This window comes from Podarcis filfolensis, assembly GCF_964270895.1.
Source record: "Podarcis filfolensis genome assembly, chromosome: 6".
NCBI lineage: Eukaryota > Metazoa > Chordata > Lepidosauria > Squamata > Lacertidae > Podarcis > Podarcis filfolensis.
This window is the reverse complement of record NC_139609.1, coordinates 40,511,212-40,537,373: the sequence shown is the minus strand read 5'-3', so window position 1 is coordinate 40,537,373 and position 26,162 is coordinate 40,511,212. Positions and strand designations below refer to the sequence as shown.

The 26,162-nt window shown below is 43.1% G+C and overlaps 2 protein-coding genes and 1 long non-coding RNA gene across 3 annotated transcripts in view; 1 reads left to right on the top strand and 2 right to left on the bottom strand.

The window, feature by feature from the left end:
• The window catches only part of LOC310765248 (uncharacterized protein), a 28,306-nt gene extending 26,170 nt beyond the window's left edge, over nt 1–2,136 (bottom strand). Inside the window, exon 1 of the mRNA XM_083620024.1 lies at nt 1,255–2,136. Coding sequence (XP_083476150.1) covers nt 1,255–1,596 — 342 coding nt within the window. The 5' untranslated portion in view covers nt 1,597–2,136. The remainder of the gene's footprint in view (nt 1–1,254) is intronic.
• A 160-nt stretch (nt 2,137–2,296) lies between these two features.
• LOC310765809 lies at nt 2,297–4,802 on the top strand. The gene is made up of 2 exons (XR_014549816.1): nt 2,297–2,468; nt 4,600–4,802. It is a non-coding gene; the product is annotated as an uncharacterized lncRNA (long non-coding RNA).
• Nucleotides 3,267–16,298, bottom strand: LOC310765788 (cytochrome P450 2J4-like). Its single transcript, XM_083621282.1, has 9 exons — nt 15,945–16,298; nt 12,944–13,106; nt 11,871–12,020; nt 11,058–11,218; nt 10,361–10,537; nt 9,856–9,991; nt 6,857–7,044; nt 6,023–6,161; nt 3,267–4,205 (listed from the first exon to the last, which is right to left on the bottom strand). The coding sequence occupies exons 1-9, from the start codon at nt 16,281–16,283 to the stop codon at nt 4,030–4,032; spliced, it is 1,629 nt and encodes a 542-aa protein (XP_083477408.1). The 5' UTR covers nt 16,284–16,298; the 3' UTR covers nt 3,267–4,029.
• Between the last annotated feature and the right edge of the window lie 9,864 nt (nt 16,299–26,162).

Below are 26,162 nucleotides of genomic sequence, written 5' to 3'. Positions count from 1 at the left end.
TTTCCAGTCTTGATAAGGGTGAGGGGATCCTTATAGTAAAGCATCGTCTATAGGAATTTTAATTTGCTTGCCAGTTGTGGCTTTGTGGGACGTGGAAGATCAGGGAGCACTGCATATCATTATGTTCTTCTCAGCATGAAGTTATTTTTTTCAAGGGAGTTAAATAATTTGAAACATTTTATTCTATAAAAGCAACACACTAGGGGAAAGAAGGAAATAACATAGACACAAAAAAATGCTTTGTGTACACAAGTGTTCTCCACTCATACAGCATGAGGCTTGAAGCAACAATAAGCTTCTACTTTTTTATTATAAGTTTCTTTAGAAATGACTAATTTACTTTAAGAGAGAGAGAGAGAGAGCACTTTGGGTCCTTGTTGGCTTGGAGCCTTGTACATATGTACCCTATGTACCCCTCTGTCAGCAGTTGTAAGGGATAGCCAATATTGTGTGCTCAGTGCCATAGTGTGAGGGGGACAGGAAAAAGTAAGAAAAAATAATGGCACTTCCCAGGTTCCTGCTGTCCTCTTCTTGCCTCCTTAGATTCAGAAAGTGTCTTTTTAAAAAGAAACGTCCTATTGCACTAACTGACCCCAAGCAAGCAAGCAAGCAGAAATTTGCGTTTGATGTGTCATGTCTATCAGGTATATGTTGTTTAGTCATCTCCAACTCTTCATGACTCCATGGACCAGAGCATGCCAGGCACTCCTGTCTTCCACAGGTATATAGTCTAAGCAAACCTGCGAAGCTGTTTGGCATCCTGTTTAAGAGGGGAACACGAGAAAAGCAAACTTACCTCTGGACGGGAGCTGGACAGAGCTAGCTGGTCATTAACATACCCAAGCAATACGTGGCTCATAGCAAATATGTGACTTTTTTCTGACCAGAGTTAGAGCGAAAAGGAAGAAGTGGTGGAAATAACCTGCTAACAAAATAGAATCATGCAAACAACCATCCTACCTTTTATGGCAGGTGTGGACACAGGCTTGTTACCAATGACTGTTAGGCAAAATAGATCCCCCAGATTCAGAGGCCATACACATCTGGATACCAGATGCTGGGAACAAACCACAGGAGATGCATTTGCCTTCATGCCCCAGCTGTGGGCTGCTCAGAGACCTCTGGCTGGCTACTCTTGGAATCAGAATGCTAGACTGGGGCATCTAAGCCTCATTTTCCAGTGAGGTTTTTACGCTCCTTTCCACTGCAACGTCACCTGTTTTCTCACCATCTGGTTCATTCCTTCATTCTTACCTTCCGTGCTGCCAAATGTGGGTCCTTTGCCCCAAAATGTGGTATATTACCCAGCAAGGGAAGAGGCCTGGGCCCTGGGGGGAAATCCCTTGGACGAATCCTTTTCTTGTAATCAGCAAGAAGTAGAAATGTTGCCAGAAACACCAGAACAACTTGCAGGGACAAGGCCTCCCAGAGGACAGAGAGCAACTGGAGCAGCATCTTGGAACCTTTCAAGCCTTCCTTTGTCAGAGCAGACTGTTTTCTGTTGGGAGAACAGAAATCTGATCCTAGGAGAGCAGTTATACCTCTCCTCTTGGTTAATGTTTCTGTAAAAAAACCAGGGCAAAGTTTGCAACCCATATATTGCTTTACATCACACCAACCAGGAGGCTGAAGGAGATGGCTTATTGAGTAACTCTTCTTAGGGGGAAGGGGGAGAGTAGTTTTCCGAATCAGAATATTTCCTTCTTGTTCTCACTTTCAACACACACACACACCCTTTTCACATGTACTAAATGTAGCTTTAAATACCATAAGCAACAATAGTCTGTCATTTCTTGGAAAAAGGTGTAACAGCATCTTTAAGTTGGAACCACTACTTTAAACAGGTTTGTGACACATATTAAAGACTCTAAACCAATAAGTTTCTCCAGTTCTTTCTAAGGGTCTGAGGAGGTTGTCTCAATGGATCATATTGTCTCATATAGGATAGGACTCATCTTGCCTCTGGCTGCTCAGACGCAACAGGTTAAATTTCACTTGTTTTGAAGAGTAAAGATTAGTATCTAAGCTGACATTTGTAGAAGAATTATCTGCAAGTGCAAATCAATGCTAGCTCTTTGATAGCTTCAGACCAGAACAGGTTCAGCAACTCCCAATTCTAAAGCCAGTTTCCTACAAATACAACCCCCCCCAACAATCCAAAATCTGATGTGGGGTGGGGTGGGGTGGCTGGAGATATTTTATTTCTTTATTTTATATTTACTTTTAAATTATTACGATTATATTCCACCTATGGTGGCATAAATGGTTCTCCTCTTCCTCATTTTATCATCACAAGCAGCCCGTGAGGTCGGTTAAGCCACGTGATAGTGACTGGCCCAAGGTCACCCAGTGCGCTTCATGGCTGAGTGAGGAGTTGAATCCTTGTTGCCCAGGTCCTAGTCCACTTCATATCCTTCCATCTTACTCCACCTTCCGGAAAAGAAGATGCAGAAGTGAACAAGCTGACGGTAACGAGAGAAAGAAGCTCTCGACTCTCAAGCTGGCCCTCAGCAGATGTAGATTTAGGGGAGAGTGGCAGGGATGCTGCAACTGTGATTTAGAATGGAGTGAGATAAGGGGGGGGGACCATTTTTGGCATTGCACAGGCTGCTCTTAAAATTTGAGACCCCGAAGTCCACCACTGTCTTGACCACAACATGGACACAACTCAGGTTCTTTTTAGGAAATGAAGGCTTTAAGTCACCCTTGAAAGGAAGGTCTCTAGTTCTACAAATTAGTCACTGACCTTTCAGAGTGTCTTCTCGCTGCTTCCCTCTAGGGCTACTTCTACATTAGGGGAGGAATTCAACAATGTGCAAAAGCTCCAGCAGGGCAAGTATTTCAGATTGCCAGACAAATAGATTCCCACCCCCTCACCCCATACTCTCACCTGAGCCAAGTTTTTAGGGGGGTTCCCCTGGAGGAGAGTGGGGGGGAGCCCTCTTATGCAAGCAGAATCCCACCCCATATATCTTAGAGTACACCCCATATATCTAGGAGTACAAGGGTTTCCTCACAACTCTCCATGCCCTTTACAGGATTCTATGACTGTATAAAACTGTATGATATTGCTGTATGTGTATATAGTGCAGATACTGCCTATTGTCACAGACTCAGTTTGGGGTAGAACTGGAATGGAAACTTTAAACAGCAATCTTGCAGTGTATTGCCAAGGTTGATCAGGCCTGAGACACACCACATAGGATCTTTTCTTTGCCAAAGGGGAATGCAAGGAGAAGAACCGGGGTAATCAACGAGCCCAAAAATGAAAGTTCAAGGCTTTATTACCAAATCAAATATTACACAATTTAGAACTTTTTATCACTAGTGAAGAGAAGTCCTGAGAGAAGGGAATAGAAATTGGAATGAAGAAATTATCCTACAAAGGCAGACTACCGTTTAAAAGATGGGTTATGAATAAACACACCCCAAGGATCCAGGCTAGCAATCCTTTTAAAATCACTCTATGCACCTATGTCATAAGCACTGATGTCTGTAATAAACATTAACTTGCTAGATTGCCAAGTGCACAGATTGACCCTTGCTAGATTGGCCCATGTACACAGTGCTTCTGCACTGCCAACTTACAAAAACTTTTTTAGTAAGCCTTTTTCATTAAATTAACTGTTTGAACCAAATTAAAATTTGACATGACCTGTAGACCAACTACAGCTTGAGTATCAAAGTCTACAATTTACCAGACATCTGCAACCTTTCTCAATAGTAGGTTATTGATCTGGCATTTGAATGTTGAAGTGGTTCAGGTACAAGGCTTTGCTGGTTTATAAGACATTGCCCTAGCTATGCCCCCAGGACAATTTTAAAAGTCACATACTTGAGATCATTTATGAGAAGAACCACACACCAGTCATGTAGATTGAACCTGAGGCCTTCTAAATACAATGGACATGCATTACTATTGAGCTATGACTATTGAGCTGTCCTCCTAAGGACAGAAACTAAGGAGGTAGTGCTGGCCAAATTCTTCACCATCTTCTTTTAATGAGCAGTGCCATAAAATGAGTCCCCTCAGCGAGAGATTGCGCATATCCGGTACGGCTGGGGGGATAACGTAAGACCTGACCGATGGTCAAGGCTTAATGTCACGCCTTTTGGAGCCTGGAAAGTGAACTTCTGAAGTAGGGCACTGAAGAAAAGAAAAAGCTCAGTCCTTGCCAACTGCTCTCCAAGACAAGCTCGCTTTCCTAAAAGGGAGGGAGAGACGGGGGGGGGGGGGGGAGAGAGAGAGAGAGAGAGAGAGAGAGAGAGAGAGAGAGAGAGAGAGAGAGAGAGAGACTATGTTAGTAGAGTTTACATCTTCATAGCAATCTCCCTAAATATGAATACAGGCATGCATATACACACACAAAAAACAGCCATTCTTTCATATTTACAGTGCAGTCTCCAACCAACCCATGTGTACAAAAAGACTTATAAAGGGAAAGTGTAAAAAAAATCATATATTAGAGAAAAGAACGTACAAAGATTCATTATATTAGAGGAATTGTTTACAAAATTGTGTAAATTAGTCACAGCGAGCTTTAAAAATGTGTCAATAAGAAAAACATGCACTTAAATGGGTTTTCTTTTCTATTGCAGATTGCTGCTGAAATATGGAGAATTGAATTTAAGATTGGAAAAATGAAGGAAACCAAAGTTGGCAGATCTGTTCATCCCTAACCTTACAGCTTCCCTCTCACATTTCAAAGATGTGGAGATTTATTTATTTTATTTATTTATTTCATAAAATTTATATACTGCTAGATTATAGAAAACATCATAAAAACCAACTATCATTCAGTTAATATCCAGTTAACTGGCTTAACCCAAAACTCTGCATTCACCTTGACCCCCAAAAAAGATCTTACAAATGTTTCAGGAAATTGCATCAATCTTTAGGAACTCAGGATGGAAATATGTGGTTTTGTTTTTTGGAGAAAGGGTCACATTAGACTAACTGAAAACATTCAGCTTAGAACAGGCAATAAAAAATAAGTCAGTCAGTCAGTCAATCAATAAAGTTGTTGGAGGGACCAAGCAGTGGGAAGGGCCAGACAACAATGTAGACATAATGTCACAAACACACAACACAACACAGTGAGGGTAACATGAGGTGTTGGGAGAGGAGACGGAGAGTAAGGTTAAGGGGGGGGAGAGCAATGCTAGGAGCTGGAAGGAGGGAAGGACAGCAAGCTGAAAGGATGAGGACGGTAGGGCAAAAGCAATTCACCCACAGGGAAACAGATCCCTTTCCCCCACAAGTGGCTTACTTTCTAAGCTGCATGGTGAGAAGCAGGGTGCAGAGAAGAAAACAACTGTGTGAACATGGAGAGGGAAGCTTGCACACACAATGTTTCTCATATTCCCTGAGGGGAAACCCTGTAAACCAGGGGTCAGCAACCTAAGGCCCATGGGCCGGAAGTGGCCCACAGAGGTCGTTTGACCGGCCCACAAGCTGCCCCAGAACCAAGCTACCCGCTCGCGCACTGCGCTAAACTGGTACAGCACTGCGCAAGGACTCGCTTCCGCGGCACCATGAACAGACACCGAAAATCGCACCTGTGCAGATGCAGACACCGAAATTCACAGGTGGGCGCGCTCATGCACACATGCGATCCAGCCCAGGGAGGTATCTCTGCAGGACCGTTCTGGCCCAGGCAAGATAAATCTTGCTGACCGCTGCTGTAAACAATACACCCTAGCCCTCAAGGACTGTCTGAGCCACCTTTGGCACTCATTAAAGATCTCAGTAAACACCCCCTCAAAAATCCCTACTTTGCTGGGGTGGGAGTGGGGAGTCATGTCAAAACTATTTTTGTGTACACCACAGCCCCAAGCGCAGCCATTTTGTGATTGGTGCCCATAGCACTTTCTTAAATGCCAAAAGTACTCACTGTCCAAAAAGGTTGGTGACCCCTGAAATGCACAATATAGTTAGTAATATACCCAGCACTCAGTAAGTAAATCGCCATCATATAGGCCCTGTTGCGATTCTGGTGAGCAGCTCCTCAACTTTTGTTACCTGCAGAGAATGGCAGGAATGCTTCCCTTTTCCGGAACTGACCATTCTCTAGGAAATGGCCAGGATTAAACTCATTGGGTGTTTCCCACTCATCCTTGTCAAACAGCACAGAGGTCAAATTGGTGAGCAATATGGTTCCCTGCCAAAGGAGAAGCAGAGAAGAAAGTAGATAAAAATGACAAGGCGCTTTCAAGTATTCTCTTTGAAATTACAGCAGTACTAAACCTATATCTCCTGACAGAGAAAGGAAATGTTCTGAATGCAATATTTACTTTTCATTATTAATTCATTCAAAGATTTCCCACAAAAGCACAGTTCCAATATAGATTTTAAAAGACATTCAAAGTCTGCTGGACTACGAAAATTCAGGGTTAGCAACACCAGATACTGGCTAATTTCTGACAGACTAGCTACCCATTCAAACTGAGACTGGTACAACTCTGTATTTAGACCAGAAGTTACCAACATGGTGCCCTCCAGATGTTTGGGGATACAGCCTCATCATCCCTGCCTGTTGGTCATGCTGGCAGGAACTGATGGCAGTTGGAGTCCAACAACATCTGGATGGCACCATGATGGCCTAATAAAAATGAAATAAATAATAAAATAAAATAAAATAAAATAAAATAAAATAAAATAAAATAAAATAAAATAAAATAAAATAAAAAATTATTACTTATAACCTGCCTATCTGGCTGGGCCTCCCTAGCCAATTATTTGGGCAGCTCCCAACAGAATATTAAAAACACGATAAAACATCAAACATTAAAAGCTTGTGCTCTTTACTGGAAGAGCAAAAACAAACAAGAAGAGCTTTATGTTCTTAACATTTACTTTGGGCACATGAAACCCAGCCAGTGTTGTGTCCTTAGTTGTTATCCGGGGCACATTCAGTGGCACAATGCTGCTCATCCTTTGAACTTCATGAACAACCGCATTGGTATAGGGCATGCTGTCCTTGTCACCTATCGCTGGCTGGCGAGACTGGCCAATCACAGAATCTATTTCCGCTTGGACTCTGGCTGCAAATGAAGAAGATTAGCTTCAATACAAGAAGAACAGACAAAAACTGAGAGCTGAAGATCTCTAGTTGGAATGGTCCATCTACTGCCTAAATAGAATTGTTTTGACTGCACCGTTTATTGTAGCTTGCCAGATGGAAAGTCCCGCCCCCCTTCCGCACTGTTCTGTGGCCTCTCACAACCTCCTTGAAGCAATTTCAGGGTGTGTGAGACAGAAGTACAGGGAGAGGAGTGGAGGGAAGCCTTTTTGCACAAGTGGAAGTCCATGCTCACAGCTTCTGCTGACAGGACTCCTTCAGCGAATCCTGTCCAAATAATAACAAAGATAAAATAAAATAAAATAAAAATAATAGAACATTTATTTAAATCCTGCCCATCTGACTGGGTTGCCCTAGCCACTCTGGGCAGCTTCCAGCAAATTATAAAACCACAGCAAAACATCACACATTAAAAACAGTTAAAGTATATAAAGCAGTTACATATACAAAAACAGTTACATATTAATAATTATATATGCATATGATATAACACTTAAAAGAACATCAGCTCATACATATAATCAATTCAGATCAAATGCAAAACAGCTAGCAACTGAGTTAACAATCTCCATTTAGAAGTCATGTTGAAAGAGGTACATTTTATGGTCAACTACTTGCTAAACGAAGTGTTGTGAATTAAAGACACCTATGATATTAACTGGCTTCAGTGTGGCATAAATCACATTATGATTCAGGAAGCAAAGCTTGAGGACATTTTTGTAAGGGATGCTATGATTCGCATTTGAATTTCTTGCATTTGAACATCAAATACTAGCACACATTTACAGTAAGTATACAATGGTGAGTCTTAACTAAGCAGGTGCCAGCACAATGGGACTTCCCCACCCCTCTCTCCTCCCACTTCCCCTAATCTCTAGTAGCTCTTGAGTCGTTATTCCACATGACGGGGGGACCGCGCGGGATCTGGGGACTCCGTCTGTCCACGCAATGGGACTTCCCCACCCCTCTCTCCTCCCACTTCCCCTAATCTCTAGTAGCTCAGGACCCCCCCCCCAGAACACCACACAGTGGGAGAAGACAGTAATGGTGTTAAGTATTGAAGTTCTCACCCTGACCCCTAGAAGTATCGTGTACAGTGGTACCTCAGGATAAGTACTTAATTCGTCCCGGAGGTCCATTCTTAACCTGAAACTGTTCTTAACCTGAAGCACCACTTTAGCTAACGGGGCCTCCCGCTGCTGCTGTGCCGCCGGAGCACAATTTCTGTTCTCATCCTAAAGCAAAGTTCTTAACCTGAGGTACTATTTCTGGGTTAGCAGAGTCTGTAACCTGAAGTGTATGTAACCCGAGGTACCACTGTATATAGTTTTCACTCAGGTCCACGTCAGTTACTTTAGGCGGGAAACCCTGGGTTGTTGTTGCTACAATGTATAAAAGCAGGCCGGCTGAGCTGTTCGCTGCTCAGTTCTGTTCCAGCTTACAAATAAAGAGCTGCTTTGGAGAAATCGCTGCGTCATCTGCTATGTCTACCCACTATTCAACACTGGCGATGAGGAAATGGAATCATAATTTGAAGTTGAATTCCACCCTATGTGTCTCCTTTCTGTATTTGCTTGAGTTGATTCAACAAAATAAATTAATCAGTTTACATAACAACATATTAATATGACTAGACCTACTGCGTTTTTGAATCACTCCAGAAAATATCCTGAGGCAGACCACAGAACATCATTCATACAACCTAGCTCCCATTCTAATTTTGAATCCCTAAGAGAACAAAAACATTTCCACATTTTGCTATGAAATTACCTTATTGTAGTTGCTATTGAACCTATAGCTTAGACTAGAGGCAAGGATTCATGGAATCATAGAATTGTAGAATTGGAAGGGACTCCAAGGGTCATGTATTCCAACCCATGCAATACAGGAATCACAGCTAAAGAATCCTTGGTAGATGGTCATCCAAGAGAGTCCACCACCTTCTGAGGTGGTCCATTCCACTGTCTGAAAGCTCCTCCTAATATTTGAATCCATTAGTTCAGGTCTTACCCTCTGCAGTAACAGAAAACAAACTTGCTCCATCTTCCGCATAAGAGCCCTTCAGAGATTAGAAGATGGGTATCATATGTCCTCCCATACCCAACTCCCTCAACCGTTCCTCAGATGGCTTGGTTCCAGACCCTTGATCATCTGTGTCACCCTCCTCCACACACATTCCAGCATATCAATAGCCTTCTCAAACTGTGGTGCCCAGAACTGAAATCAGTAGTCCAGTTGGGGTCTGACCAAGGCAGAACATAGTGGTTCTATTACTTCACTTGATCTTATACTACTGTTGATGCAACCTAGAACTGTATTAGGGTTTCTTTTTCTTTTTCTTTTGCTGCTACTGCATCACACTGTTGATTCATGTTAAGACTCCCAGATCCTTTTCACATGTTCTGCTGTCAAGCCAGATATCTCCCATCCTATATCTATGTATCTGGCATAGTAACATACCAACATGGCATTGGGAACTCATCCAAAAAAGGGAACGGTGGAATTCAGCTTTTGTTTCCTGGGGGCACTCAAAGGTACGAACCACCAGCAACCTTTTAACGAATATGTTAAAAGTGTGGCACTTATTGTAACAACTCCATGGTGCGTACTGGCACCTTTTCTTCTAGAAACAAAGTACTGGTGCTATTCAATGTTAATCATACTCATGGAAAACAAATTGAACTTAATAGCCTATAGGTTACATCCCTTAATTGCAGTAGATTTATTCCAAACCCAAAGTAATCAAAGACAAGTAAGCAAATGATGGCTCTACCTTGAATTTCCGGGAAAATGGCCATGTAAAGCAAGGCCCAGCGCAGGGTTGTAGAAGATGTTTCTGTTCCAGTAAGAAAGAGATCCAGTGTTGATTGTAGGAGGTTGTCTTTATGAAAACTGGAAGCAGCATCCTCCTTAAAACAAAGAAAATGCACCAAAGGGTTCATCTGTCATTAAAAACACCATCCCAGTTTCAGTCCTATATATCAAGTGATGACAATGAGTGAGATTCCTGAGTTCTATTCCTGACAAGTGTCCTGGATCTAGCACAGCCAAGTCAACAGCCCTATGAATCTGGTGGATTTCAGGACAAGTGGTGGTGGGTCACCCCTGGATACACATTATTTCATATTCATGTATATGCACTTGTACACACATGTACCCTCACCTCTTTGGCTGCTTTCATACAGAGCCAATGAAAAACAGGGTAAGTTCTGGTCCTTTAGATTTTGTCTCTGCTTTCTATTACTGCTACTACACAAACTATACTTTTTGTTTCTTACCGTGGCCATTTGATTTAGATAGGCATCTATGAAATCTTTGGGTGCAGATGGGTTCCGGTCTTCTTCATGTTTTTCAATGATTTCTCTCACGAAGGATTTCAGTTGTCCCCAGTTTTTAAGAACAGTCTGATGGGGCCCTGGCAAGTGCTTCATGAGAGCGGGAAATGCGTTGTACATCTGAGGAAACAAATACTAACATCAGATTTGTTCAGGGAAAGCCCTCTCATAACAGTTGCAGATCATGCTACTATCAAAGGAGGTAGCAATCCATGTGATGCCTTCCCATGAAGATGGCTACCTGCTTGACAAATGCACGCTCCTTGCCTGATATCAGGAAAATGGTGCCAATGTAGTTTTCTCATTTGGTATTGCCTATCTGCATGGGGGGGGGGCCTTTCACAGATTCTAATTGGTAAGAGGGGAGTGTGGAATTAAGCCGTGTATGTCCTTTGGGATCGCATCACTGTGTTCATTGCAAGACATGCTCTGGATCTTAAATCCAGCTTATAATCAGGCCCTACATTTGGTATTTTAATAGATAATGTGAAGACAAGACAAGATTTCAAGGGGATATGGGATGGTGTATGATGCACAAAAGGAAAAAAGAAATAAGATGATAAAGAAACATGAGGGCCGAAAGCAAATCAATGAACAGTCAACAAAAATGTGGGAGTGTGCCTGGGACCAGAAGACCTACCTGAGTCCACATACATCCCTGAAGATATATTATCTCATCAAGGAAGAGCAATAACTTCTGGAAATTACTGTCATGGTAATCAAAGCGGTCCCCAAAAGTGACAGAACAAATGATATTTGAAACAGCATTATTAATCTGAAAGTGAGGGTCAAATGGCTGCCCTGGAGAGGGAGAGAAGAAGAAAATGGAGAAGGAATAAGACTGCTTATGGCTTCCATGTAACAAAAACACATGGGGGAAGTGGGTGGGTCTGGACAGAGTATGGGGGCACAGCAGATGTTCTTCAGATAGGGGATGTCTAGACGGCACAGTGGATGAATTTTATACTTAGGGGGAAATGCTAAGGAAAACTGCACAGCTATAGGTATAAGCTTTCTAGCACATTGTTCTGTAAGATTTTATATCTATGTTGTTTTGAGGTTATGGGTGCTAGCACTTTTGAATCCCTGGAGGCAGCAAGCGTTAAAACATAAGGCAGGCTAGCTGTCTCATGAGGTGATCACTTGGGGGAAAGGCCCCTCCATCAGACTGCAGTGAGAGAGTCTAGGGTAGACTTTGCAGGGATGTGACCTAGAAGTAAAAGAGCAAGCTGGAGAGTTTCAGAGCACAGTGTTTGATTTCTGTTTGAATCCAAGGCTTGTGGCTATGGGAGAAATAAGACCCACAATGGATATACCCCTGGGCTGAGTTTTACATTGATGCCCATCTAAAGCAGAGCTACATTTGCACAAAGCAGCACTTGAAAGCTTCATACCATGACCAATGTATTTTTTAACCTTTCATAGGAAATAGGCTTTTTTGACTGTTTCACACCTTTCTCAGCTTCAATAGCTTCCTTTAGGTATTGGCTCTCTTCCTGTATTCGTTCTTCTAAAGTCCTTTTACCCAAACCAAAGTTTCTGAGCATTGATATGGCAAATTTTCTCTGTTGTTTCCAGGTGAGACCATTAGAGGAGACCACTCCTAGAGGGGAAGAAATAACAAGTGCATATCGCAAGGAAGAACATTTAACATTTAATTATAACATGGGCTATTTGCTTTGGGTTATTCTGCTTGCCTGTTTGTGTTGCTTTGGAAAGACTGAAGCAGGCTGGTTGTTTTTATTTGATTGCCGTTAGTTCTGCTGCTGCTGCTGTTTGGTTATTGTCTGTGGGTTGGTTTGTTTTTTTTTTTTTACTGTTTGGGTTGCGTTTTGGAATACAGTTGGCCCACCAATTATGTGGTAGTTTGGTTCTGGGGGTCTGTGTGCAAAGGCAAATTCTAGGAATCCCAAGAGCCAACACCACCCCACAAAGTGGGGGGCTACCTACTGGGCTGTAGGAAGGAGCCCCAAGGGCTTCCTTGGGCCCCCCAATACCTCCCCCAAGCCTGGTAAGCAAGGAAAGCCTACTGGGTGTGTAGGTGGAGGAAAAAAGAATAAACGGTAAGTGGAAATGGCAAATTTACTTATTTATTCTACCCCACCCCACCCCGCATATTGTTGCTGGCTCCCTCTACTAACTTTATGCTGTCCTTTGAAAGTTTTTGGGAACTCTGATAGAAAGGCAGCATATGTTTAGAAATACACAAAATGAAGTAAATATATAGGAACACATAAAGCAGTCAATATATATATTTTTTTACAAATGTCCCTTCTGCATTGAAGCCCTTTAGGCCACTCTGGCATTCATTTTCTGGATTAACGGTACCTGTTTATATGGCCTTCATTATTTAATGATAATTCTGTTTTTCTCTCCATTTATTTTTGGCTTTTTGATTAGATGGGAACCTTCACCAGGAAATGATGGGATTATGCTGTTATACCAAATGATGATACGGAAGCGCATTTCTGAGCTAGAAATAAATAAATAAATTTAAACAATTGGCCGTAATTTAAAGTAACTCACCCAATGACCTACTGATTTCCTTGGAAAGAGGATCAACTGGACGATCTATGAAGTTTTCACCCTGATGGACAAGAGCTTCTTTCACCAGATGCAATCCATTCACAATCACGATCCATATTTTCCCAACCTGAATGCTGAAGACATTGCCATATTTTTCAGCCAGCTGAAAGGAGAGGAAGAATGCAAGAGAGAACAAAATATCTCTATATAGTCTACATTGATATTCTATATTAATGTACCTTTTTGATGTTTATAGAATGCCAATACTGTATGGAACAAGCAGACTTGGTTGCAATCAAATACGTACAGTGGGGCAGCAGAGATGTCAAAAGTGTTTCCTGGGCCCAGTTCACTGTGCATGGACAGACCCCCTTCATTCTCCGCCTGCAATCTATTGACAAGAGCTGCTGCTTCTGCACATATATTAATTTAGCCTAGCTACCACACAGAGATCATAGAACCAAAGAAATGTAGAGTTGGAGGGGACCCTGAGGATCATCTATTCCAACCCTCTACAATGCAGGTATATGCAGCTGTTCCATATGGGGATCAAATCTGCAACCTTGGCTTTCTCAGGATCATGCTCTAACGTTGCAAAGATAAAAGGGGGAGGGTACAACATAACATGCGAACAGAACTACAATCCTTATCCTAAAGTACATGGGACATAGAGAACTGAGTGGGGCACCACAATATTCCTCCCTTCTTTTTGTAAGGGAGTTAATTCTGAGCAAAACCTTTTCAAGCCAGTCAATTATGTTTTATTCTATAAAGGCCGCACACTAAGGGAGTGGAGGAAATAATGTAAACACAAGAAAAATGCTTTATGTACTCAAGTGTCCTCCATCCATCCATCCAGCAGCAGCAGCAGCAACAAGAAGCTTCAACTGTTTTGTTTATAACTTCCTTTAGAAATGTCTGATTTATTCCAGACATTTGGGGTCCCTGCTGGCTTGGAGTCCTGTACATAGGTACCCCCTGTAGCCCTCTAGAGTTACTACCTTGGTTCTGGCAAAATACAGGAGAGGATGAGGGAGGAATTGAGGGTTGTTGTTTTTTCACCTAGTGCTGAAATGACTTCAAAGCAATTCATTACAATCTATTGCAGCCAAACACTATGGCCCCTCTGGAATTTGTCACATGAGCACACACACATACACACAAATTTGTAAATCTGTCTGTGCTTTCCTACCCAGAGCTTAAATACATGACTTTTCACATATATGCAGTACTGCACAGCAACAGATGCAGGCCTGGGCAATAAAGAAACAAAGAGTCATATTCTGAAGAGGTGATGACTTTGTTCCACATGTTAAATTTCTGAAAGAGAGGGAATATTAGGTGGTGGGGCAAAGGACAAGACTTGTGGGGAGCTACCTCTCCCCCACCCTCCTCTTTCAAATATCATGCAGATAACTATGTTCAGAACTGGTGTTTCTGGGCTACACTGACAGAAAACTACTTGTTCCTAGAGCCTTGGAACCTGTTGATCTCTGAGAGATAGGGCTCAGTGATCCTAGGCTGGGGACTGGAAGCAGCTACATGAAAGCCTTGCTCCTCCTCAGGGATGGAATGAAAAGAGGGAGCAAGGAGAAAAAAGGAAAGGAAAGAAGCGAAAGATGTTTTTCTCCAGCCCAGCTGGCAATGCCTTTCCCGTAGAAGTGTGGGTGAGCATTTGGAGAGGATCCCTAACATGGCAGGGAGAGGGAGTGCAGCAAATACAGGACACATTGTGTCCAGTATTGAGGACGTCACATTTTACATTGAAATACAGGGTGATCTTGCATTACACAGGATAGGTAGCAACCCTATACCCGTCTGTCAGCAACTCCAAGGGATAGCCAATGTGTTTTGGACCACAACTCTCATGAAACCCCGTGAAGATGGGCAGCGGTGGGGGATGATGGGAGTTGCAATCCACAAATTCTGACAAGCGCATTAGCAGCCCTGGAAATACATGGTCTGAAGATAAAGCAACAGGACAAGAAAGCTTAAGGATGCTAATTATTCCGATTTCATGGCCTCACTCGTGGTTTTTGCTAATCCATCAAAACAGTGCACGAGACAAAAACAGAACAGGACACACAAACACAAGCTCCCGTAACATTAAAGCAAATTCAAAAATAAAACAACAATTTCATCACATAATTACTGGCTTACAATATAAACAAAATTATCTTGTAGGAATATAAATACATGCTGGGTTGCTGTTGGATTTCAGTTGGTAACTGATTCTCGAGAGCTGGAGTTGCAACACTAAAATCCCACTTTCTAATACAGGACAAACACACCTCTGTGAATTCACTGCTAACATTAACCATAGCAAGCTTCTTAATATTTGCTTTCCTTAGAAGTATCTGTCCATTTTATCTTCTTGCTATTTTCTTTAAAAACACGCTGTTCCTTAATTTAGACCTGAGGTTTGGGACTGAGTTTGTGAGCAAGGTAAGAGACACCCTGGCCCATAGCCCACTTGAACTCGCACACTGCACCTGCGAAGCTGCTTGGCATTGTATGATCTACTTGAGCATAAGGGTCAAATACAAGGAAAGCAAACTGACCTCTGGACCAAGGAACTGGACAGAGCTCATTACCTTACTCATGCAAATATGTGGCTCATAGCTCTGGATTTTTTTTCCCCCCTGCCCAGAGCTAGAGGTAAAAGGTCGAAGTGGTGAAAATAACCTGCTAACAAAATAGAATCATGCAAACAACCATCCTACCTGGCAGGTGTGGACACAGGCTTGTTACCAATGATTGTTAGGCAAAATAGATCCCCCAGATTCAGAGGCCATACACATCTGGATGGAACAAACCACAGGAGATGCATTTGCCTTCATGCCCCAGCTGTGGGCTGCTCAGAGACCTCTGGCTGGCTACTCTTGGAATCAGGATGCTAGACTAGGGCATCTAAGCCTCATTTTCCAGTGAGGTTTCTACGCTCCTTTCCACTGCAATGTTACCTGTTTTCTCACCATCTGGTTCATTCCTTCATTCTTACCTTCCGTGCTGCCAAATGTGGGTCCTTTGCCCCAAAATGTGGTATATTACCCAGCAAGGGAAGAGGCCTGGGCCCTGGGGGGAAATCCCTTGGACGAATCCTTTTCTTGTAATCAGCAAGAAGTAGAAATGTTGCCAGAAACACCAGAACGATTTGCAGGGACAAGGCCTCCCAGAGGACAGAGAGCAACTGGAGCAGCATCTTGGAACCTTTCAAGCCTCCTTTGTCAGAACAGACTGTTTTCTGTTGAGAGAACAGAAATCTGATCCCAGGAAAGCAGGCACACCTCTCCTCTAGGCTAGGGCTCCTCTGAGAAACAGGAGTATGCAATCCGTACATTGTTGTACATCACACCCACAAAGAGATAGAAGCGAGATGGCATAATGAGTAACTCTTCTTAGACAGGAGAGGGAAGGTAGCTTTCTGAATCAGAACATTTCCTTCTTGTTTTCACTTTTATTAAAAACGAATATATTCTATTAGTTTTTCCACAGGAAATAAACTTTACTTAAAATTCCATAAAAAGGTAAAGGTAAAGGTACCCCTGCCCGTACGGGCCAGTCTTGACAGACTCTAGGGTTGTGCGCTCATCTCACTCTATAGACTGGGAGCCAGCGCTGTCCGGAGACATTTCCGGGTCACGTGGCCAGCGTGACAAGCTGCATCTGGCGAGCCAGCGCAGCACACGGAACGCTGTTTACCTTTCTGCTAGTAAGCGGTCCCTATTTATCTACTTGCACCCAAGGGTGCTTTCGAACTGCTAGGTTGGCAGGCGCTGGGACCGAGTGACGGGAGCGCACCCCGCCGCGGGGATTCGAACCGCCGACCTTTCGATCGGCAAGTCCTAGGCGCTGAGGCTTTAACCCACAGCACCACCCGCGTCCATAAGCAACAACAAAACAACAATAGCAGTTAGTCTGTCATTTCTTGGAAAAAAGCATAATAGCGCCTTAAAGTTGGAACCACTATTTAAAACACGTTTATGATGCATATTAAAGTCTCTAACCAATACAGTTACTGTAGGCGTTTCTGTGGGTCTGGGTTGGTTCATAGAATCTTAGAGTTGGAAGGGAACCAAGGGTCATCTAGTGAAACCCCCGATCAATCGTCTCGTCTCATACAGGAGAAGAGTGGATCCCAGGTGTTACAAAAAAAAGATTCTGAGGGTCTGGGGAGTGTGTCTTGATTGATCATCTCATCTCATATAGGATAGATATTACCAAAAAAAAAAAAAAAAGATGAAGGACTCATCTTGCCTCTGGCTGCTCAGACCCAACAGGTTAAATTTCACTTGTTTTGAAGAGTAAAGATTAGTATCTTAGCTGACATTTGTAGAAGAATTATCTGCAAGTGCAAATCGATACTAGCGCTTTGATATTTCAGATCAGAACAGGTTCAGCAACTCTGTCCTCTTGGTAAAGAGTCAGAGGAATCATCTTGCTTGCCTTCTGTTCAATACTGCATAGATTAGAAACAGTCTTAGGCTGGATCATTTGAGGAAGATTGTAACTAGCATATGAGGACTGCCTAGTAGCCTACTCCATTTTCTAGAGTGGTAATAGTCCATTATATAGGGGAAAGAAGCATACTGGGTCTTAATCAGGTAGGCGACAGCGATATCTGGTACAGATTTTGCCTTGGCCACAAAGAGATGAAATCAGGGGTGGGGAACCAGTGACTCTCCAGATGTTTTTGGACTCCAGCTCTAAGTAGTGCCAACCAGCACATCCCATAATCAGGGATGGGGAGAGTTTACTGTCCCTTGCAGTAAGCAGCAGCAACTCTGCTCTTGGGAGGTCAGGGTAGTGCTACCCCATCATGCCAAGCCATTAGCTTTCAGCCTTCGTTCCCCGTGTCAAATAGAAGAATCTTAATACTCATCACCATCAGCTGGAGAGGAGGTGGAATTCAAACTACAGCTGTACCTCGGAAGTCCAACAGAATCCATCCCAGAAGTCCGTTCAACTTCCAAAATGTTTGGAAAGCAAGCCGCAGGTGCACCAGAAACTATAGCGGAAGCTGCACCAGATGCTCAGCTTCCAAAAAAAGTTTGAAAACTGGAACACTCAGTTTTTGATCGTTCGAAAGCTGGAACGTTTGACTCGCAAGGCATTCGGGAGTCAAGGTACAACTGTACTGAACTGCAATAATCGCTTAACTGCTGTGCTTAATTGCTACTGCCTCTGTGTGCCTGGGGGACCTGCCCATACTTTTGAATGCATTGCAGGTGAAAGGTGAAGAACCAGTGTCTGCAAGCTGAGGCAGCCTGGACTGCAGCTGCGGGAGGTCATTGTATGTCAGTTCAGGCCTCTGGGAATGTCAGCAATACAGGCTGAAGCAGCCTTCAATTGCAACTCCCATCATCCTTGGCCATTACCCAAGATGCACGACTTTTTAAAATCATGGCAACAACTAATCTGGAAAGTAATATAACCTATGGGAAATTCAGGAACCACAATTCATCTTAAAGCCCATTGATCTCACTATATTTATAAGCACATTTAAACTCTGTGTTGGGATTGAGACCAACAGTTCAGAAAAACAGAAACTGGTTACATGCCAAGGGAGGTGCATGTCCATTCATGCAGCTGTTGATCCATGTTAACTCTCTACCACTTCATTGCAGAACATGCCTTGCAAAATATTCTAAGCCCTATGCGGCCTAGGACCCTCTTACTTATGGGACTGCCTCTCCTGGTATGTCCCGCAGAGGACCCTAAGGTCTATGAATAATAATAGCTTAAAGGGCCCGGGCCCTACGGAAGCCAGACTATCCTCCACCAGGGCCAGGGTTTTTTCAGTGATGGCTCCAACCTGGTGGAATGCTCTGTCCCACGACACTAGGGCCCTGCAGGACTCGATCTCCTTCCGCAGGGCCTGTAAGACAGAGTTATTCTGCCTGGCCTTCAATTTGAATTAGCCTGATCATCTATTCCCTTTTCCCCTTTCCTCTTCTATGAATAAACCCTTTCTGGGACCCCACATTTAAATTCTTCCCTGTCCCCTTGCTGTCCCTAGTAGGACCAACTTGGCCAGTTAGCCCTGGTGATCATAGATGTCTACTTACTGGGTTCCCTCCCCCCCCCAAAAAATGACCCCTGAATTCTTGAACTTTATTGATACCGATGCTGCATTTTATGTTGTATTTTATGCTGTTTTTAAGCCACATTTTAATCAGTGTTTTATATTTGCTGTTAGCCACCTTGAGCCCGGTTTTTAAACCAGGAAGGGTGGGGATTAAATAAAATAAAATAAATTAATTTATCATTATTATTATTAGCAGGGCATTCCATTAGAATTTTATCGTGAGTTGTGACCACACTCATTCCTGAAAGCAAACCACACCCTCACCACAGCCATGGCTGGTGCTAGCTTACAGCCAGGGCCCCCAAGAGCTCTCAGGACCCCACTGTGTTGGACCCAACCTGCAGCAACAGCACCACCACCTACTGCCTGCCCTCTTCTATATTTATAAGCACATTGAAACTCTGTGGTGGGATCAAGGCCAACAGTTCAGAACAACAGAAACTGGTTACTTGCCAAGGGAGGTACACGTTCATTCGTGCAGCTGTTGATTCAAGTTAACTGTTTACCACTTCATTGCAGAACGTTCCTTGCAAAATATTCTAATTTTATAAGCATATGCAGTACATTCCATTAGAATTTTATCATCAGTTGTGACCACACTCATTCCTGCAAGCAAACCACAACCTCAACACAGCCATGGCTTGTGCTAGCTTACAGCCAGGGCCCCCAAGAAAAGCTCAGGAAACTCTTCCTGAGCTCTTCCTGAACAGGATGGATTGGAGCTGCACAGGAAGACGTGTGCTACAGCACTTGGGTACTATGGCACCCTGTGCAAGTCCAAAATTTGGCACCCCCTCCAGCCCCCCCCCCACTTCTTCTCAAAGCTGGGAAAGCACTAACTAGGCTTTGGGAAGGAGGCAGGAGGACTCGAGGACTCTGTCAGAGCTTCATGCCTCCTTCCCAAAGCCCAGCTCTTGCCTCCCAAACTCATGGAACCAGAAGGTGAGCCCGTGGGGCCCTGGGCTGCACCCAGTATAGGGGCTGGTCCCCATCCTGCAAGGCCATCTTGGGGCACCCATGGGGCAAACTGATTGGAAGGTTTTATCTCACCCAACAGAGCTTGCTGATTCTCTGGCACATGCACATGGGCCGCAAGCTCTTCTTGCATGTGTTCCTCCACCACCATTTCCTCAGGTGCCAGCTTCTCCTCCTGCATGTTCACATGCACCTTCCATTCCACCTGCTGCACCTCATCTTCTGGAATCTCTGGAGACATGGATTCCTCTTGCCAATGCAGACACACCTCTTGCATCTCCCCCTGCACTGCTAGCACACATGGAGAGCAGCTCTTCATGTCCATCTTGCAGCTCACACTCCTCTGAGGCACTTTCCTCCTGCACCTGCTCTTCCACAGCAGGCTCCCAGGGGATGGAGAAATCAATCAGAAGCAGCTCCTCGGCTCCAGCCAGCTCACCCTTATCCAAGGCGTTGTTTTCCACCTTGCCTTCAGCCACTGTCTGCATCTCTTTGCAGTCCCAGCCCCTCATCCACACTGGATCACTTTGGCCACCCCCTCCATCTGGGTGCCTTGCAGCTGGGCTCCTTGATCACTTTCAACCCCCTGTAGCATCTCATCTGGCAGGACCCTCACCTTGTGTGGAGTCACACTTTTCTCTCCAAAAAGGCTTCTCACCACATCCCAGGAAGAATACATGGTTTTGATTGGCTTAGGTAGGCTGATTGACATGGAGGGCTACCATTGTCCTGCCCACCCTAGCTTGCTACAATCTTTAGCTTGCTTGCCCCTGCTTTGTGATGTCTTACTGAGAAACAAGGTGAGGGACTGGATAAAATAACCCACTGCCCTGCTGGAATATTCTAGAAAAAAACTTGTTAATTGGCTTGAACAAGTTGCTAGGCAACAGAAAATTTCCCCTGCAACAGGTTCCTTAACAGGCAACTTTTCAATTATCTATTTTTAAAATTTCCAGAAGCTGCAATGGTATTTGAGGATAATCAATCATGTATAAGTATGACTGAATCAGAAAAAATGTAGACCTAAAACAAAACACTTAAATATACACTATGCACATATGAAAGACTGCATTTTTAAAGGGTGGGTTAAGCTCAGGTATTGATCCACAGAGTTTATGATTGCAGACATTTTTACAAAGCCTTTGACTGCTGTAAAATTTAAAATGCTGACAATGGAATTGTGTCTTACTGAGTAAAATTAAAATAAAATAAAATTACCAGGTGTTCAAGGCAGCATTTCAAGTTAGGAGGGCTGTTGAAACTTGAAACTTGTAAATGGCCCTGAACAAGTTGCTAGGCAATGGGGAATTTCCCCAGCAACAGGTGTCCTCCTCAGGGCATGCAATCAACTAAGTCTGATCAGTGTAAATGAGTATGTGAATAAGTCAGCATTAGGTCTCTAGCCAGATGGCTAAAAAGAGAGAAAGATTGTGTTTGTTTCTTTATTTGTTTTTTCTTTATTAATGACCAGTGTAAAGTTTTGTAAATAATAAAGACTCAGAAACAGAACCAAATGGCATTTATTCTTGTAATGGGCATTTCACTAAGAGATAGCTGGAATGCTGCTGCTGCAGTAAAGAAGTAAAAGATGGAGTTCTTTGTAAAAAGAACTCTGCTGCAGAAAGAAAAGAAAATCCAAGAGTAGATGCTCACACACCAACAAGTCATTTCTATGGGAAAGAGAAACTGGAGACGGGAGGGACATGCAGGCAGTAGTTGTTTTGATTGGCTAAGCCACTGAAATAGGCAGAAGTGTCTAGGCAACCTCTCTGTCGGTAGAAGTGAATTAATAAAGACTGTGGGTGACAGGAAAAAGACTGAAGGTTTTGGGAGCTCAAAAATCTTGTGATTCCTTGCTTGCATCCTATTTGTACCTAAAGCTCCCTGAAAATTCTCCTCCTTCCTGAATAACAAGCCAGTAGTTCATCTTATGTTGTCTGTATTCCTTTTAACTTGACAGAACCAATAGCGGCCAACTCTGGCAATTTTACTTTAAAACACTATTTATTAACTGGAATGAAACAGAGCTACAAGTGAACAGTTTCAGCCGTTAGCAATTGCTATGCTTTTAACATAAGATGTTGCTGCGGTATAATATGGAAAGGATACTTTTAACTTTTCAATGGAAATCAGAATTGCTGACTCAGTTTTCATGCTGTTATCCCCTACGTTTATTAAATCATGATACTTTCAAAAAAATAATAAAACCTATGTACAATTCATTGGTCGCAATCCAATTTGGAGTTGTATTTTTAAAGCCCATTGATTTCATTATATTTACAAAGCACATTTAAACTCTGTGTTAGGATAGAACTAGTTATGTGCAAGGAAAAGTGCATGTACATTGATTCAGATGCGTCGATGCAGTTAACATATGAGAAATATTCTGATTTTATAAATATACGCAAAACATTCCAATAGACATCCTATATTGAATTGTACCCCTTCCTACCAGCAAACCAGTGCCTTTCCCCCCACCGAGGTGCAGCCACGACTTGTCTGTTCAGGTTTTAAATCAGCACCTAATTGTTCACTCTCACCTTCATCCTTCTTTGCATCTGTTGGAACAGAAGAGCGCCCTTGCAAAGATAGCGTATATGGGAAAATCTGTGCGTCTTGAAAGGTCATGGGGATAACCTGAAGGCGTCCTCCAGCAAATTTGCTGTGACCTGCAGTAAGCACTTTACATCTTAATTAACCTCAGTGTACATTGGAACCAAGCTAATAACTGGTGGACTGGCAGCACCTGCTAAGAATACAATACAAGAAAACAGCATGGGGAAATCAGGCACTTCCTCTTCCCAGGGAACTCTGAGAATTGTAGCTCTGTGACCAACCAGTGAGGCAACTACCTCAGGTAGCAGAATCCATGGTGGCAGCAGATCCTGATTTCTCTCCCTCCCCTTGTTCCTGATGCAGATCTTCACTCACCCGTTCTTCCCTTGTGGGGAGGCATTTTGTGACTTGCCTCAGGTGTCAAAATGTCTTGGGCAAGCCCTGGCGAGGGAAAGAGGGGTTTCCTAACCATTCTCAATGCCCTTAACAAACTATGCTTCCCAGGCTTCTTTGGAGGAAGTCATTATTGTTTAAAGTGGTATGATAATGCATGCATAGTGCAGATGGGAACCCTAACTCTACGGAAAAGTTGGCTAAAACATGTCAGGTTTGTGGCTATGAGGAATTCAGACACATCGGGCCTGATTCAAGCCAGCAAAATGAACCCCACTAGCTCAATGCCCACATGGCAGGTATTAGGGTCTCAAATTTCAGCAGCACCCTGTGAGACTCCAACATTCAGCACCCCTCCCCCCTCTTGTTCCAATGTAAATCATAATTGTGGTGTCCCCAGTGGCACCTCCAAACCTCTATGCCCAATGCAACCGAACTGGTCACACTTCCCTAAATCCATCTCTGTGCAATACATATACCAATATACATGTCAAAATAATTATATAGTTATATTCAGTGCTGTTTTTCTAGAGAAAAAGGTGCAGGAACTCAGCATAAATGCCTCCCTTGCTCTCTTATAGTGGCAATAGTGCCCAACAGAGAAGTGCTAGAACTGAGTGCTGTCTGGGAGGAAAGCCTGAGTTTCTCTTCTCATGAAAGGGAAACAGTAGCACCTGACCCCAACTGTGTTAAATTCCCCCATGATTAAAGGTAAAATGGCCACATTCTGATTACTGTGAATAATGGGAGCTGTGACCCATATGAAAGAAAATGCATGTGTCTCTCTGTGTGAGCACTGGTGGAACAGATATACGGGATCTCATAGCCCCCAAGCCTTTAAAGCTGACTCCGTTGTGTATGGCTACACTGAGATAGTCAAGGAAACCAATGGACAGAAGCCACAGTAGCAATTCCTAGCAGCACACAAGCATCTTGAGACACTATACTTCACCCTGAGCAGTTACAATATCAGTTGTGAATAGGATATGTGTGGTAGACTAGGGCTGGATCTACACACATAGAAAAAGCTACAGAAAAACACATTATAAATGCTCTTAATGGAAAATCCCATTGGTGACGGATCACTGCTCTACAGCGCTATCTGGTGTCTCACGTTTACAATGCAGTTATAATGATGAGTGTAGCTGAGCCCTAGGTTAAAGGATTGTGTTAAGTTACCAGAGATGCTGGTAGTTTGGGGAAATTCTCCTCCAAGCTGAGCAGTGGCACTGCTTGGAGGGGGGAAGCAGGACATTCTGTGATCAAATCAGAAGCTGGGATGGCTTCTGTAACTCTGGGAATGTCCTGGGAAAATCAGGACACTTGAAGAGCATGCAAACCCAGTTTGGGATAGAACTTGACTGTGAGCTTCAAACAACAATTGTGTAATGTATGCCAACTTGATCAAATATGAGATATAGATCTTTTCTTTGCAAAAGGTGAATGTGGGGACTCCAGGACAAACAACCAAACCAAAAATGAAGGTTGAAATGTCTATTTGCTAACCAAGTGTCACAGCAAGGATGAAGAATAGCCCTGGAAATGGGGAATAGAAGTTGGAGTAAAGGAATTATCCTAAACAGACTAATCCTTAATTAATACACTAAGAGAATAGAGTACATACCCACCCAACTCCAAGGACTTTCTCCCTTACATACACCAACTTCACTCATACATCTGGAATGTGGTTACCAAGCAACTACTAAAGCGTCATCCTTTTTCTCGGGAAGTAACTAAGATTGCAAAACTGCTTAAAGTTAAACTTCTAACCAGTTTACAAACACAGCTTTACTAATAATTAAAGGATAGAACAGAATAAAGGGATTTGATACATGCTTTAAAAGCCTTGTATATAAATATATCATATGCATAAATGTCTAAGAATTATTATTTTTTGCTAGGTTGCCAAATGTACAAGCTGGTCATAGTGCTTCTGCTTTTCAGGGTTGCCAACTTACTAAAACTGTTTAAAAGTACAAAGCACATTTTAATTGTGACAGGACTAGCTCCAGGAGGGTGCTGGATCCCATTACACCCCTTAAAACTGTGCATTCTAGCCTATGCCTTCTAACATGGATCCCACCTGTTAGCACCCAACTGTCCTTGCAATATACTTGACAGTACAGTCCCTACATGACATGTCATGGCAGGCACTTAATTAGTACTTTATTGCAAGGCCTAAGGTTATATTGTGACAGAGGCATGAAAATATTGCAAAACCCCAAAACAAAAACCAACCCCTTCTTCCTGATATTTACATGTAAGGGGGGGGGGGGAATCAAGCCTTCATTTCAGTGTTACGTGGATTTAATTAAAGCTAAAATGTCATTCATGTACATATCACAAGCATTTCCCGCCCCCGCCCCCAGGCACAGATGTCTGTCTGGTGCCAATATGCTGTTTATGTACTTATCTGTCTCAAGCACATGGCCAGGCACATATGCCCTTCTGTCAAAGACGCATGGTGCAGTCTGAAACTCACATTAGGCTCCTAATGAATAATATGCACTGGGGAAAAAGGGGGAGCAGAAAGTGCGGCTTTTGGGAACAGCATGTTTTAAAGCTACCTCTGAATTGCAAAAAAGGGAGGGAGAGGATGTTATGATAACGCCAGCATCTGTGGACGCCTGAATGGGAGTCTGAAATGCAACTGGATTTTTCACAGATTTTGGAAGGGGTGTTTTTGGCACCATGATTATTCCAAACCCTGGTGATGGTGACGTACAAGAGTGTGACTGCTGCTGAGGAACTCTAAAGAGCCGGAGCAGATGTTTGGCCTATTTAAACAGCATGAATTCTGAACATTCACAATGTGGAGTGGAATATTCAATTGATTTGGCACAGAGACGTGGCATGTATTACCCTTACACTCCCCCCCATCCACAGCAGCTTGCGATCCAAATCTTGAAAACCATTTAAAGTGCTACATTTGACATATTTTTTTAAAGGACAAAGGCCTTAAGATGCAGACTTATGGCTATTGATAGCAACACAACTTCTATTTCTGGGCTTGAAAATAAATAATTGTACCTAGGGATCACCTGAAATACAAGGCAAGCACTCTGATCCCCATAAGCTCAAAGATTTATCCCATGAAAATACAGACTTCCTATTCCATAATAATAATTTGACTATTTATACCCTGCCCATCTGACTGGGTTGCCTCAGCCACTCTGGGCAGTTTCCAACACATATAAAAACATAATA

Excerpts from the sequence above, each read along its gene's own strand:
- LOC310765788 (XM_083621282.1), bottom strand. The coding sequence starts at position 16,283 with ATGTACGGATTGCATACTCCTGTTTCTCAGAGGAGCCCTAGCCTAGAG. Across the intron at positions 10,538-11,057 it reads AGGGATGTATGTGGACTCAG|ATGTACAACGCATTTCCCGC; the intron begins GTAGGTCTTCTG and ends TTGTTTCCTCAG. Across the intron at positions 9,992-10,360 it reads ATCTAAATCAAATGGCCACG|GAGGATGCTGCTTCCAGTTT; the intron begins GTAAGAAACAAA and ends CTTTGTTTTAAG.